Source organism: Rhipicephalus microplus, chromosome X (genome assembly GCF_043290135.1).
Source record: "Rhipicephalus microplus isolate Deutch F79 chromosome X, USDA_Rmic, whole genome shotgun sequence".
Taxonomy (NCBI): Eukaryota; Metazoa; Arthropoda; class Arachnida; order Ixodida; family Ixodidae; genus Rhipicephalus; species Rhipicephalus microplus.
The window spans coordinates 320,208,100-320,224,250 of NC_134710.1; the positions used below are offsets into that span (position 1 = coordinate 320,208,100).

General features: G+C 47.6%; 3 protein-coding genes across 6 annotated transcripts in view; 1 reads left to right on the forward strand and 2 right to left on the reverse strand.

Annotated features, from left to right (window-relative positions):
• Positions 1-12,814, reverse strand: part of LOC142776254 (uncharacterized) — a 35,181-nt gene extending 22,367 nt beyond the window's left edge. For 2 of the 3 annotated variants that reach the window (XR_012887392.1, XM_075879588.1), the window contains exon 1: positions 12,703-12,814. The gene's annotated coding sequence lies outside the window, so the exon portion shown is untranslated. Of the gene's footprint in view, positions 1-24; positions 11,751-12,702 lie in introns of those variants that run through there. The other variant, XM_075879589.1, reaches the window with a different exon arrangement.
• Positions 12,527-16,151, reverse strand: part of LOC142776252 (uncharacterized) — a 42,236-nt gene continuing 38,611 nt past the window's right edge. For both annotated transcript variants that reach the window (XM_075879585.1, XM_075879586.1), the window contains one exon: positions 12,527-12,814. The gene's annotated coding sequence lies outside the window, so the exon portion shown is untranslated. The remainder of the gene's footprint in view (positions 12,815-16,151) is intronic.
• Positions 14,488-14,880, forward strand: LOC142775314 (uncharacterized). The gene has a single exon (XM_075876663.1). It carries the CDS (start codon positions 14,488-14,490, stop codon positions 14,878-14,880), a length of 393 nt encoding a protein of 130 aa, XP_075732778.1.

Genomic DNA, 16,151 nt, shown 5'->3' on the forward strand with positions numbered 1-16,151 from the left:
CTCATTGAGGCTCAAGGTACGTACACATTCGAATGCAAGTGGAGTTTCGCTGGTTCATGGACGAAAAATAGCAAGATAGAATAATGACGAGCTGAGCTTGTTGGTTCTTGTAATGAACTGACGTGTGAAACGCAACAACACGGAACAGGGGTGTGTATTGAAGGAAGGACACAGCTTATATAGCTAAGGTGGTGATATGTATCAGCACAGTTTGTGATAACAGAAAACAGGCATAGAACTGGCGCAAGCTCTCTCACTGTCCACTGACGTCACATCACGTGATTTCACCGACTATCACATCCCTTCCCCCATAGTCATCGATGCCATAATGTCGCACTGACCGGCGTTAGCGAGTGTAACGCCTGAGATACGGCAACGTCTCAGGCCCAACAGATCCCAGGGCGGGGCTTGGTGTAGCCGGGAGAGTAAGCTAGGGGGCCGTTTCATGGCTTAAGCCTCCGGGCTCACAGTGCCATGCTCGGCGCACATGGTCCTGGTGGCGTCGGTGCAAATACCGTTGATTGATTTGTGGGGTTTAACGTCCCAAAACCACTATTTGATTATGAGAGACGCCGAAGTGGAGGGCTCCCGTAATTTCGACCACCTGGGGTTCTTTAACATGCACCCAAATCTGAGCACACGGGCCTAAAACCTTTCCACTTCCATCGGAAATGCAGCCACCGCAGCCGGGATTCGATCCCGCGACCTGCGGGTTAGCAGCCGAGTACCTTAGCCACTAGACCACCATGGCGGGGCGATAGCAGAAAATTGAAAGGCCAGTGAATAAAAAGACCCGTTTCCTGCTTAGCTCTGCGGTCGTCAGTACATGGCGTGCCGCTAGATGGCGATGATAAGCACTTTGGCACGCGCTCGCGTAGTCCACAAACTTTTCTGGTTGACTGTACGTAGCCAAACATTCACCGATACAATTTTTCAGCCACCTAATTGTGCTTTGCCCTTCCAAAAAAAGGAATACGGAATATAATTATACCCAAATAGCTTGCAGTTTCTTTTTGTTTTTCGGGGCATGCCTGGCGGATGGCCTCGACCTTGGCCTTCGAAGGGTATGTGTCCTTAGCGTCAATCCGATGCACCAGAAACTGGAGGCTCTCCTTGAAAAACTCGCACTTTCCGGATTGAACTCCGAGCTCGGTTTTAGACAATTGGCTGAAGATGTCGGCAAGCATCCGTTCATGTTGCTCGACAGACTCGCTGACTATCAGGATGTCATCCAGGTATACCGCTACTTGCGCCATTCCGGCCAGCACCATGTCGATCGTTCTTTGGAAAACCCTAGGGGCAACACACACGCCGAACTGCAACCGACAAACCTTGTATAGCCCTTGCACGGTATTAATCGTGAGCAACTCCGCCGCTTCTTCATCCACTAATAGTTGCTGCTAGGTCTGCGTCAGGTCGAGTTCGGAAAAGACACATCCCCTTCGTAATCTGGCAAACAATTCTTTGCTTGTTGGTGACGGGTATACATTACTTTTTACGGCCTGGTTTACCATGCTTATATAATTCCCGCATATTCGTGGGGAGCCATCGTCCTTTCACAACGACGACAGGCGTTTCCCAGTCTGAATATTTGGTGGCTTTTAAAATTCCCAGTTCCTGCAAGCAATTTAACACAGCAACGACTTCATTCTTCATGGCGAACGGAATGCTGCGGTATTTCAGGAACCGGGCTTGGGCGGCCTGCTTTAGATCGATGTGGATGTGTGGCGTGCAGATTAGCGCCTGGAAAGGTTTCACTGAACACGTTCAACCATCGTAGAGGCCCGACATTTATGCTATGAAGACCTGCTAGGCTTATGGCTCGAACCGATTTCCGCCCAGTGGAGTGTTCCCGTCGTTCTTCAGTATTAGCAGCGGCAGCTGCGATTCTCGGTCTTTAAACTTCACGGGCACAGACATTTTTTCCAGCACGTCCAGACCTTCCTTTGACCAGGTCACCAGTTGTTTGTCGATCTTGTTCACATTGATCCGGTTCGCCACTTGCATTGCAGCAAATTCGTTCACGCTGATATTCGAGCTGGCAGCTCGAGAATCTACTTCGATCGACAAGATTTCATTTCCAATCTCTACAGTGATGACGTACAGGCATGAGCATAAGTGTGCAGACCACATGATCACGCGGCCGTAGCCAGCGACGCGCCATCTGGCGAGGAGAAGCCTGCGGCGGTGCGTATGCGCTTCCCGTCGGATCAGTTGACCTCTCATGTCGCTCTCTCCCACCCGCTCATACTCAAAACGACCACTCAGTGTCGTTGTCATTGCTCCATAAAATTTGTGCCTTTTCGATTTGTTAACGTGTATAGTGGCTGCGACGGCGCCGGTTCCAGCGCCGGGTTCACGTCGTTATTTAAAACGGGTGATCAGCATAACTAAGCGTAGCCGTCATCGCCAAACCTCATGTAGTCATGCAGATAAAATTAAGTTTCGTCAGCTGAGCTTGTCTTTGTCGCCTTAGGCCTTGAATGAGCCGAGTTAAGTGAACGGAAGTGTAGCCAGATCTAATGTATCCTAGTTGAGCGCGGCATCACCTAATAAATTCGGGCGTAAGCAATTAAGCCCAGTCCAGGTTGTTCTCTTTATGTGAAGCATGGCACAGCTTCGATGCATCCAGATGTGTTGAGAACAGCACCTGTACAGTCAAATACAATGAAGCATAGTTGATCATGCTATACGACGGAGAGCAAGCTGATAGGCCGAGCCGTAGTATACAAGCTATATACAAAGGTAATTTGCTAACAGAATTAAGACAACATTAAAATTCAATCAACCTAAGGAACAAGCAGAATTTCGAACAGGCTATTCAACAATCGACCAAATTCATACAATCAATCAGGTAATAGAAAAATGCTCAAAATACAGCCAACAACTACACATAGCCTTCATAGATTGCGAGAAGGCGTTTGATTCAGTAGAACTATCAGCAGTCATGCAGACACTGCAGAATCAGGACGTCGATGAAGCATATATAAACACCTTGGAAGAAATCTACAGGGGATCAACTGCCACCATAGTGCTCCATAATGAAAGGACAGAATACCAATCAAGAAGGGTGTAAGGCAGGGGGATACAATCTCACCAAAGCCACTTACCGCGTGCTTGCAGGAGGTTTTCAGAGTTCTAGAAGGGGAAGAGTTGGGGATAAGAGTTAATGGAGAGTACCTTACTAACCTGCGCTTCGCCGATGACATTGCATAGAAGAGTAACTCGGGGGGACGAATCGCAACTCATGATTACGGATTTAGACAAGGAGAGAAGAAAGGTGGGTCTTAAAATTAATCTGCGGAAAACGAAAGGAATGTACAACAACCTCGGAAAAGAGCAGCGCTTCGAGATAGGTAATAGTGCACTTCAAGCTGTAAAATACTATGTCTACTCAGGGCAGGTAATAACCGCGGAGCCAAACCATGAGATGGAAGTAACTAGAAGAATAAGAATGGGGTGGAGCACATTTGGCAATCACTCTCAAATTATGACAGGTAGATTGCCACTATCCCTCAAGATGAAGGTATATAACAGCTGTATCTTGCCGGTACTTAGCTACGGAGCAGAAACCTGGAGACTTACAAAGAGGGTTCAGCTTAAATTGAGGATAACGCAGCGAGCGATGGAGAGGAAAAGGTTAGGCGTAACCTTAAGAGAAAATAAGAGAGCAGGGTGGATCAGGGAACAAGCCGGCGTGAAGGATATCATATAGTTGAAATCAAGAAGAGGAAATGGACATGGGCCGGGCACGTAGCGTGTAGGCAGGATAACCACTTGTCATCAAGGGTAATTAACAGACTGAATTCTTAGAAAAGGCAGGCGGTTAGAGGGAGACAGAAAGTTGAGTGGGTAGATGAGATTAAGAAGTTTGCGGGTACAAAATGGCAGTGCAAAGCACGACCAAATTGACTGGCAGAACATGGAAGATACCTTTGTCCTGCAGTGGACGTAGTCAGGCTAATGATGATGATGATTATCATGCTATCATTCATTTAGCTGAAGAAAATTAGCCCAAATCAGGCAGAGCTTGTGGAAGATTAAAATGTAAGGGATGGAAGAGGACTTGTTTTTTGGAGCAGCTTTGGGAGGAGGAATAATGCGGCTTTAGATTCGTAAAAAGGGAGTTTTGGAGCAGCAAAATATGTGTTTTGAAGCATAAAAATTTACTTTTGGAGCCAATTTTTCGGGCGTCACCTCACCGTTAGTTAGAAGTTTTGCTATCTAGTAAACAATAAATGTTTCAGAGGTTTTACTAAGCATTTATTGCTGATCAATCGACCAGACTTACCCGAAATTCATATATATTAAACCTTACAACAACAAAGGTAAAAGCACCACAACCTAAAGAAAAAAAGATTAGCGACGTTCCTGACAGCTACACCTTAAACGAATGAAAATAAATTTAAGGTAAAATGTTCAAAATGTGAATAAAACACCGCATGCAACATGAACAGCAACTAAAGACTAGAGACGATCTACTAGAAGATAAAAGTTATCTTCATACTAAACCCACAGAGCTCTATAAAAATTAATCTTACAAACCTATGTTCCGGCCAAGTGCCACAGCCGACATGAAAACTACGAGGAAATTCAGATGCGCTCACCGCGCCATCGCTAGGCAATTGCGTTTTTTTACGATAGGAATAACATTGACACTGGACAGGTTTCTGCCGCCACCACCATGTTCCGGTTCGTACGACTGCCCGCGTACGTATGTTAGACCCACGCGTAAAATTGCGCAAGCTGGGGTGATCAGCGCTGCTCAAGCAGAGATTAAATGAGACCGCCGATCTTCTCCGTCGCTCGGAGGGCGCTTGCGTTAGCATACCACCGCGTGTGATAGAGGATACACACCGCCTGTCTTGAACGAGCACGAAAAGACGCGGGGGAAAGGGGGGTCGCTCCAGCAGCAGCTGCGAACTTTGATTTTAATCAAGGGCATGGTTGTGATAGCTAGCACGCGCGATATCGGCCAGGATCGGCACACGGATCGTAAACAATTCTACGTGGTGCACTCTCAACTGGAAGATATAGTGCGATAAGAGCAATCCTCCCTGGAGCGCATGTACTTATTCTCCAACGCCAGCGTGTTGTATACTTGTTAGTGTCGCGATGTCGGATCCAGAAGAGTTAGCTGCCAGCCTTCGTATTGTCACGGGGTCGTGATGTCGATGAAGGCAGCAGCCGTTGTTTTCATGAGTGAACTTGTGAATGCGGATACATTTCTTAGTCGGGCTATGTCAGGCATTCGGCGGCGGCGGCCGTGCGCCGGCAGGTGTTATCTCTTCGCTCTCACGTCCTCTCCCATAGCAACAGCTGAGGGCGTGCGTGCTTATTCTCGCCCCTAGCAAGCGGAGAATGTGGTGCGAGAGAACGTAGGAAAGGTAGGTGCAGTGCTTCGCCGCTCCTTATCTCGCCGTTTGCTCTCTCTTGTCCCTGCGCCCGATTCTCCTGTACACTCGCGCCTCACTCTCGACCGTACACTGGCTGGGCGCCTCTCGAGAACATGGAGGAATAATGCTCAAGAACATCCGGGAATGTGTGCCCGAGACGCCGCTCTGAAACGTCAACGCACTTATAGTGCGAGAACAAAACGACGACACAGTGACAAGAAGGACACGAAGTGTCTCTGTGTCGTCGTTTTGTTCTCGCGCTATAACTATCGTCATGCCATACCAACTAGCCTAAGCTGCCACACGTCAACGCAGAGCCGAGAACGTTGGTGCCCCACTCTCCCTTCCGCTGACTGGGCCACTCTCAAGGCGGTGGCACATGGAGGAAGGAAAAAAATCTTTCATTCCTCCGTGGGATGGCAGAAGTCGGTGCAGGCGAATGTCTGACGGCGACGGTGCCCTTTCTCGGCGCAAGATATGCATGCGTATTTCCTCACGATTCCCTTCGGGGAGGTGGGGGAATTTTTTGTTTATTTGTGCTAACCTGTTCCCCATAAAACAAAACGTCACTCTACAGTAGACGCTGTAGCAGCGAACGTAGAGCGTCGGCCGTCGATAATCTGCCACGCAAAAAAGTGCGTCTGCATTTATACATGTGCCATAGAAGATTCCAGCGTTCTTGGCATCTGTGCTTACGCCTCGATAGCAGTTCATGAGCATAAGTGCAGTGGCAATCGTTATCACAAAATGATACCTGACCAAAGGAGTGCCTTTCGTGGCACGCCGCGGTAGCTCCGATCTTGATATGAAAATAGAAATGTGATGGTCACTGCAGATAAGCGCTCCGCGAGAAAACTGCGAACTACAGCAATGCGCTAAGTGATAGCAGAAAATGATGATCGATATGTGGGGTTTAACGTCCCAAATTCACCATATGATTATGAAGATGCTCTAGTGGAGAGCTCCTGTAATTTCGACCACCTTGGGTTCTTTAACCTGCACCCAAATCTGAGCACACATGCCTACAACATTTCCGCCTCCATCGGAAATGCAGCCGCCTCAGCTGGGATTCGATACCGCGACCTGCGGGTCAGCAGTCGAGTACCTTAGCCTCTAGACCACCGCGGCGGGGCATCGGAAGGTTCTTGGATTATTTAGATGGTCCCCAGTAGTTCGGGCGCGGTTTTTACGCGAGGCAGCGTTAGGGCCTGTTCACGCTACCGGAAAAAGTTCTCAGAGTTTCAGTTCATTCTAGCGGCAAGCATGCCTCGCCGTTTGACGTTCTCAGGCCATGCGCGGCTGTTCTTCGCGTATGTCTGCCGTTCTTCACCGTTCTAAAAATGAGCGCGAGACCCATTTGTGTGCCATTTGCCGGGTAGTGGTTTAGCCAATCAGTGACGGAGAAGCGACATGGCTGAGCCGCGCCGTCTTCATTCGCCTCTCCGCATTGTCTGCGTGCTTGATTCTTGCTCCACGGTTTTTTTGGATATGTCGTACGTATTGTTCTCAGACTACGTTTCAGCAGTGAATAGAGCATTTTCGCCTGTCCGGTGTATAAAAAACGCGCAGAGCAATTCAAAATGACGTCCCCAAAGCAGGCGTTTGGACAAGTGGCGCCAGCTATCTAGCGTTAGCAACAACGAACATTTAATGTATGCCCTCCGAAATTTGGGATGGCATACACTCCCAATTGGTTATGTTGGTCAGACCCATTCAGAACAATTGGGTGTCTGGACCCATTGGATTTTGTAATGGGTGTTAAGTGCTATTGGAAATTTCCCCTTTATTCCAATTGGTTAAATTGGCTAGACCCATTCAACACAATGGGGTAGTCCAATTGGAATTGGCAATTAATTTTTCTAAATGCAACGGAAATTCCCCATTGCTTCCGATTGGTCAAGTGGCTAAACCAATTGAAGAGAATTGGTTAGTCTAATTGACCGATTGGAATTTTTCAATTGGTGTCCCAAATACGATTGGGAATTTCCAATTGGTTTAGGCAACTCTTTTTTACTGGGCTGTGAAACTCGCTTCGCCCCGGAGAATTACGCAATCCAGGCTTAAAAGAGATGCACGAATAATGACGTCTTCTCCGATTGGGTGGGTCATCGCAATGGTGGGCTCGGTGGCTACGCCACGGAACAGTCATCTAACCCGCTCCTGTTTGCTATGCAGGTGTGCGTGATGCTTGCCATTCACGCACTTGCCTCCGCCTCACTGGGCACAGTGCCCCACAGACAAGCAGCCTGCGAGCCTTTGTGGCTCGATATCAGCGCGGATACGCCTACCCAATGCGGTTTCAACATCGATGCGCTGGCCTGTCAAGCGGCGCCCCCACGCGAGGAACTATGGATACGGCAGCCACTAGTAGCCCTATCGCCATCAGCATCACCAACAGCTATAAAACTGGAGCATCCCCGCGCGGCATGCTGTGGGCTCGGTGGCTACGCCACGGAACAGTCATCTAACCCGCTCCTGTTTGCTATGCAGGTTGGTAGAAAAAGCTCTTTCTTTTCAAAAAAATCAAGTAATTACTGTCTCGTCCAGCTGCCGAGCCCGCAGTACTGTGTATGCCTTGCTTTTGAATGTATCGATGCCATTCACTGTTTATTACTGCTACTGTCAGGAGACATAGAAACCAATCCAGGGCCTACTGACCCTGTAATTCTGGCTGAGCTGAAAAAAATATCTACCGGGCAGTCAGCACTCCTTTCCGAAGTGCAAGACTTAAAAGTACAGCTGCATACTACGGGAAAAACTATTCGTGACCTAAATGATAGAATAGCACAGTTGGAGGAGCACTACAAAACCCTTTCATCTGTGCGATCAGAACTAGTGACATTGCAGGCCAGTACGGCTGCAACCAGCCGTCACATTGAAACCTTAGAGGCTCGACTTGAGGACGCTGAAAATCGCTCGCGACGCAACAACCTGCTATTCCACGGACTTCCAGATACTAACCACTCTGAAACTTTCTTGGAATCGGAAGGATTAATTATGAACCTCTGCAGTGAGCACTTAAACATAAAAATTGATCCGAAGGAAATTGAAAGGGCACATCGGCTCGGCCGCTACAAGGCTGGCCTGCAGCGTCCTATCATAGTAAGATTTACATCTTCTAAAACTAAAGAAGCGATCTTGTCTAACGGTAAAAAACTAAAAGGTACTACTTACGCAATCAGGCAGGACTTCTCACGCTCGGTTCAAAATGCACGAAAACACCTAATAGCCTTCGCTAGAAACAAGTCAACCGCTTTTTCATGCCCTTACAAAACGTTGTTTCTTGGTTCAAAGAAGTATGCCTTCGATGAAGTATCGCAAAAAGTCAAAGAAATCCCATAGCAAACCAGGCAGCATCGCGAACTGCCACACCGCCCCCGTAATAACGCCCGAGCAAATGTTACAACTTCTGTGGTCTACACTAACGTGCGCAGCTTCCTTTCAAAACGCGAGGAAATATGTAGTCTTGCCTCGTCATCTAGCAGCAATATAGTCGTGCTCTCCGAAACGTGGCTTTCTGATGACGTCACAGACGACGAAATCCTGACCGATCTTCCGAACTTCAACGTTTTTCGTAACGATCGTAAGGGCGCCCGTGGGGGAGGTGTTCTGATCGCCACTAGTAGGCTATTTTCGTGCCCAGTCATCGACATTGCGACTGACTTAGAAATACTATGGCTTCTCATTCGTTCTACACCACTAACTTTGCTACTTGGAGTGTGCTATCGGCCCCCGCAAAGCAACCCAGACTTTCCACAGAAATTTAACCACATATTGAATCATCTCATGTTGAAACACCCCAACGCGCGCGTCCTAATTTTCGGCGACTTTAACTATCCTGACATCGATTGGCAAAATCTGGCAGCTTTGTCAGGAACAAGCGCGGAATCAAAAGAATTCGTCAATGTCTGCCTAAACTTTAACCTCACACAGCTGGTGTTGGAGCCAACCCGCGTGACAAATAGTTCAGCGAACATATTGGACTTGATATTAACAACACATCCCGAAACGCTATCTTCGCTTACATATTTGCGCGAAATCAGCGACCATAAGGTTATACACTCAGTCTTCAATTTCAGTCACTCGCCCAGCCTGATTCAATCCAAGACTATCAATCTATATGATAAAGGGAATTACGAGGCAATCAACAACGAACTTCAACGTTTTTTACCAGACTTTGAAGCTCGCCATTCCAGCAGAACAGTCGAAGACAACTGGACAATCTTCAAAAACAAAATAGGGGAGCTAGCAAGAAAATTCATACCTACAACTACATTTCGTACGTCTTCCCAGAAACCATGGTTCTCAAAAACCTTGAAAAGACTAGAAAATAAGAAAAAACGGTTATTTCGCGCTGCCAGGTTAAAACAGAGTGCTCACAACTGGGAAAAATACTATGCGGCTGAAAAAACATACTTGCTCGCCTTACGCAGCGCCAGGCGCTCGTTTTTTCACACAGATTTACCCAAGATACTTACTAATGACCCCAGAAAGTTTTGGAAAATAATTAATCCACAGGAAACGCGCAGCATTACACTGAAAAGTGAAGTGGGCGACGTTATCGGTAATTTTGAGAGCGCTGAGCTATTCAATACTGCTTTTTCATCTGTGTTTACCCACGAAACCCCTATACCATTCCCTGTGTTACCAATTTGTGTACCGTCTTCTATGTCGCGTATAACATTTATGCCAGACGGTATAATGTCTGTCATTGAAAAATTGAAACTGTCCTCTTCAGCAGGTGTGGATGGAATCAATTCGAAAATTCTTAAAAACACTAAATGTATTTCTTCAGTGATTATGTCGCTAATATTCTCACAGTCACTTCACACCGGCCACTTACCAGCCGACTGGAGGACGGGGAAGGTCACTCCGGTTTTCAAATCAGGTAACAAAGACAGCCCTCTAAACTATCGCCCCATTTCTTTAACAAGCGTACCCTGTAAAATCATGGAGCACGTCATCTTTTCCCAAATCATTCATTTTCTTGACGGCAATAACTTCTTCCACCCCGCACAGCATGGTTTTCGCAAAGGTTATTCTTGCGAAACCCAATTAGCCCTTTTTGTTCAGGATTTGCATGCCAATCTTGACATTAATCTGCAGACGGACGCCATCTTTTTAGATTTCTCGAAAGCATTCGATACTGTACCCCATAAGCGGCTCTTAATGAAACTTAGATCCTTAAATATACATCATGACATAGTAAATTGGATTGAGGAATTTCTAACTAACCGCTCGCAGTTTGTCTCCATCGATGAAGTACACTCTAGTCCCGTTCCAGTAGCGTCAGGTGTCCCCCAAGGCTCCGTACTCGGGCCCCTTCTCTTCCTGATTTACATAAACGACCTAGCTTCATGTGTCTCCTCTTGTATCCGTTTGTTCGCCGACGACTGCGTAATATATCGACCAATTACCAACCCCACTGATCAAGCCGCTGTCCAAGATGACCTAAACCACGTGCAAGAATGGTGTGACCTGTGGCTCATGAAACTTAATCCCAACAAATGCAAGATCGTTTCATTTCACCGCCGCCACAACCCCCTTCTGTTCCCTTATGTAATTGCTAGCGTTACCCTCGAACACGTGCAGTCATACAAGTATCTCGGTGTCACCATATGTAATGATCTAAACTGGTGCACGCATATTACTAACATTATATCATCAGCGAACAAATCTCTGGGTTTCCTGAAACGTCACCTCCGGCACGCACCTAAAACTGTCAAGCTACAGGCCTACAAGTCCCTCATCAGATCCAAATTAGAATACGCATCCGCAGTCTGGAGCCCACACCAAGCCTATCTGATCGACTCACTCGAGGCAGTTCAAAACCGTGCCATCAGGTTCATTCATTCTTCATATTCCTACAATACAAGTGTAACATCACTCAAAAAAGAATCGGCTATTTTAAACCTTGACATTCGCCGCCGCATCTATAGTCTCAGCCTTTTTCATAAGTTTTTTTACAGCACCCTTCGTCATCCCTACATCGCCCCACCGGCCCGCATATCTCACCGCACGTGTCATTCGCTTCAAGTTGCCCGGCCGAGGATTAAGACGACCACCTTTTCTATGTCCTTCTTTGTTCGGACAGCAAAAGACTGGAATGACCTTCCCCATGATGTCGTCACCACTGAATGCTCATCATCATTTTTTGATCGATTATGTGTCCACTTTTCGTGATAAAAATTTGTGGCAACAAAAAAAAAAATTATATGTTAACCCACCCCTTATGTAATACCCCCTCGAGGGGTCTTTAAGGAAAATAAAGTTATGTTATGATGCTTTTTCGAAGACTGCACCTGTCTGCCGTTTAGAGTATTTTACTGCAATTACTTTACTTTATTCACAAGCATACACATGGGCAAGGGGGGGGGGGGAGGCTCATATGACTGATATACATGTACACAAGCTGCTCAAACTAGCGCCGATGGTCAAAGAGAAAAACTGTTGCCTGTCCCCCCCCCCCCCCCCCCCCCCTCAGTCGTGTCTGTGTGAACCACCTCGGAAAAAATTTCTGGATACGCCCCTGTTTCGCGGCATGTGCAATGTATCAAGTTGCTTGCCCTTCTTTGTGCCACATATTAATTCTATGCGTTTGCATTCACTGCTTTGCTACGAAACTTTTTCTCACACGCATTTTCGCAAAATGGGACCGTGTGTTCCCACGCCGCATTACTGCTCCGGAAATGGGGAGTTCCGACGTGTTGACACACCGATACACAACACTTAGGAAGTCGCAAATGACTATACGAGTGTGCACTGCTCACGAAATTCATGGATTTTCAAGGATGGCAAAAATTTAATTTTAAAGGGCCTTGCATATTTCAAATTTATTGATTTTGAAGGACCTGTACGCACAGTGTGACAACACAATTTCCACATTGCCCTTTAACCTAAGGCCTACCGTATACATTCCAAGCAAATAATACCCAAGGACTTCCATAATCTTCAGATGAACTACTTGCACAGATCTTGAATATATTTGGAACCAACTCTAGGACAATACCGTTTACAATCTACATATATTTGCCATGCAAGTTGAACAAGGGAAGTTCAAGATGGCTACCAGTGTGCAGCTAAGATCAAAGAAATGCTGTATTGTGCACATGCACACTAATCACACACAATTTGGTTCAGCAAGGCTTTATTGAACACTAAGAACCACTGGCACAAACTGCTACCACTGCAGATGCTTCGTGTGGTGGCGCATGAAGCACATTGCTGAGACAGTCTTCTGAAGCACTGCCTTTGTAGTGTCCTGAAGAGAAATCACACACTTCACTGAGAAGAGAATGGAACAAACCAAAACCGGGCCAGCATCCCAAGGCACTTGCACGAACTGCACAGCAGGCAACCCCGCAGCTGCAACTCCCGACGCAGCAGGCACTACCACGCAGCATCACGGCAAGCCCCGCCTGTTGGCAAGACTCTGTCAATTTCCCAGTCAGGAGGAGTACCCCACAGAGTTTCGCAATATTGCACCAGAGGGAAACCTGCTGTATGTATTCAAGTTGCAATGCATGACACTTCATCCAGCATGGAAATGATGGGTTGTACAGGTATGCCTAAGCTTTGTTCTTTGGCTACGTGGTGCCAGCTGCCACTCAGTCACAAGACAAAGTTCGGCAAAAGTTCAGAAGTCTCACTGAGCCTTCCGTGTCCACCAATTCAAGTCTACTCACGAGGTTCACAACAGGTAGTTTTTCAGTCCGAAACAAAAGCCTTATGCACAATCAAAAGGCCACAAGTGTGAAGACACAAACTAGGCAAGTCCAATTACTACCAGTCATTCCCACAACAGCTGGGTTATCGCATTGCCACAGTTCTCTCTAGTGAGTATTGTAGGAAACTCTGTGGAGTACAGGCTGGGCCCCTCTGAAACCAGTGTACTTACACCGGCTGGACATCAACCGTGCGCCGCTCCATCCGCAGCGACAGTCTGCAAATGCCGCCTTCTGCCGGCCGCAAACTGGAACGCCTCCCATCCACCACACACACACACACAAAAAAAAGGTGCACCATAACCTCGCCCGTCCCTCTTCGCTATGGCTTGAATGGTTAAAGCCAGAAAGCATGTGTGTAACCTCACTTATCGCTAGCAGATCTTAATCACGAAAACTGGGATCTAACGATTAAGAAGGCTAAATGAAACACTGTATTTAAGGTTCACCGTCCCCTTTAATAAGCTGTCATTTTTTGTAGTTCGTACTTGTAATTATATTAAGGGGGGACGCGGGTCTTAGAATGGTGAAAAATGGCCAAAAAGTCGATTTTGAGAAAATGCGATAGAGTAAAAGCTCGTTAATTCGGATTTCACGGGACCGGAAAAACTGTCTGAATTAACTGAATGCCGCATTAACGAATGAACAGGGAAAACAACATTTAAAATCAAGCTGCAGAAGCATACCTTTATTTGTTGAATTATTTTATAATTGTCGTCTGCGTTTTCGCGCAGATTCCGACTGACATCACAATTTTTCGAAAACTGTTCCAAATGGCCAACAGCACACAAGCTGTCAAGAGTGTTCAGGCAAGCGTCCTCTAATATTAACAGCGCCTCCGAGACTTCCCGTGAGGTGCAATGAGGTCGCGGCTGTATCTCCACGCATGATTCTTCGTCGGAATCGTGGTCTTCATGGGCGCTCGTGACATTATTAATCTCTTCATCGGTCAGGAGACCACTCGGGGCGACACCATGATCAATCGCGATGTAGTCCTGAAAGGTTACATCTGTGGGAAGGACAGCATCGAAAGTTGGGCAGTCGTCGTCGGTGGACTCGGCTGACACCAACGTTACTAGATTATTTTCAGTTGTAAAACTGGCCGGCGCTGCCCGGAACCGCCACCGATCTTTCTCTCTGTGGCGCTGCAGTCGCAACCGGCTCGGTTGCCGGGGCGCTCGCAGGCGGTTTCGCTTATGCGCCGCAGTAGCCAGCGCATTCGGTGCCCCGGTCTCCGGCGTTTCTTGTTCGCGCGGTCGTTTTCAGAAGTGCTGAATGAGTGATGCCGTTCGAGTGGCACATTTAGTGATTTTCCAGCGACTGTATTTCATTGCTGTGGGCCTCTGCATGTGAGGCTGAGGCCGACAATGCCGACCTGCTTCGTTCCCGGGTGTACCAGGGGCTACAGCAGCAACAAGAACAACACGGACAGGCACTTCTTCTCGGCTCCCAAAGATGCGACGCTTCGCTCGCTTTGGAATAAGGCCATCCCGCGTGCGGATAAGGAGCTTTCAACGAAGTCCAAAGTGTGCGACTGCCATTTTCACGAGCAGGACATCGACAAATGGTACGTGCACACCATCAATGGCAACACTGTTCAAACGCCACGTGGGAAGTGGAGCCTTGTTGATGGTGCCATTCCCAGTGTTTTCCCAAACCTGCCTGCTTACTTGTCCAAGCCGCCTCCGAAAAAACGAAAGCGACGGGAGGGTATTCCAGGGGCCGGACCCAAGAACGCTGACGCAGGCGACGCGCGCTGACAGCGCGCGTCGTCTGAACGCTGACAGCGCGCAAGACGCAGGCTGCAGCCCATGTTTTGCTGCTGAAAACGTGCAGGAAATAACAGTAGCTGACATGAAGAACGTTGAGTTGCCCCCTTTGTGGCGCAGAATCGCTTTGGAAGATAGAAGCGGCGAATATGTAGCCTCCTTCACCGTCACGTCAACCCATAGAGCACTGCAAATTGAAAAATGTGTGTGCGTCGGAGGAGACAGTAAAGCATCGGCAAGCGCTCACGGGCGTCCAGTGAAGGCATTTTTTAATCTCAGCCTGCACTCCCTTAACGACCTGAGCATTCTTCTAGACAAAGTTGACAAGCTGCTGATTTGTCACGGACAACAGCACAACGGTGGCTGCTTGTCACCAAAATGCAAAGTTCTGTCACCCCAAGAGACTTGCTCTTCCTGTCGAGCTCAAAAAAAGAAGCTCCTGGGGAATGCCTTGCGAAGAAAGGAGCGACTGACATGGAAGCAGAAGAAGATGAAGAACCTCCAAAAGAAGGCCATGAGAGCTGCAGCAGCAAAAGTTGCCTTTCTGAAGGAAATCAAAAACTTGAAGGAGGAGTTGACATGCAGGCCCACAGAAACAATCAAGGAGGCAATTAAATCCCTTCCACCAATTCAGCAGGTGGCCTTTGAAACGTCACTGAACAACGTGAAGGTTAAAGGACCACAAGGGGTACGCTATGCAAGAACATGGGTCATGAACTGCCTACTCCTACGAATTGCTAGCCCCAAGGCGTACAACTTGTTGCGCAGCATGAAGCTGCTGCCACTTCCCACTTGCAGCCGATTAAACCAGATTCTTTCAGGCGTTCCTTGTGAGTATGGATACAACGAAGTGGCCCTTGACACTATTTGTGCGTTTTTTAGGGATAAGCCGGCTGTGCAACGGTGTGGGACGCTTGTCCTTGACGAGATCAAACTGAAAGAGTCCCTTGATTTTAATAAGTCAACGTACAAGTTTGATGGATTTGTGAATTTTTCTAGTTCGCAAGGAGAGGCTGCCACCGTGCCTGCTGATCACGCTCTAGCGATAATGTTCATACCCCTTTTCCACAACTGGGTGCAGCCAGTAGCAAGCTTCGCCACGAGAGGTGCTGCTCCAGGCTTTGTTCTGGCCAAACTTGTCTTGGAGTGTGTGATTGAACTTGAACGCCATAACGCATTAGTGATCGCCGTGGTCAGCGATGGCGCAGGGAACAACCGTTCAATGTGGAAACATGTTGGAATATCAGGAAAGCTGCACAGTC

Coding starts and splice junctions, on each gene's coding strand:
- LOC142775314 (XM_075876663.1), top strand. CDS start 14,488: ATGCCGACCTGCTTCGTTCCCGGGTGTACCAGGGGCTACAGCAGCAAC.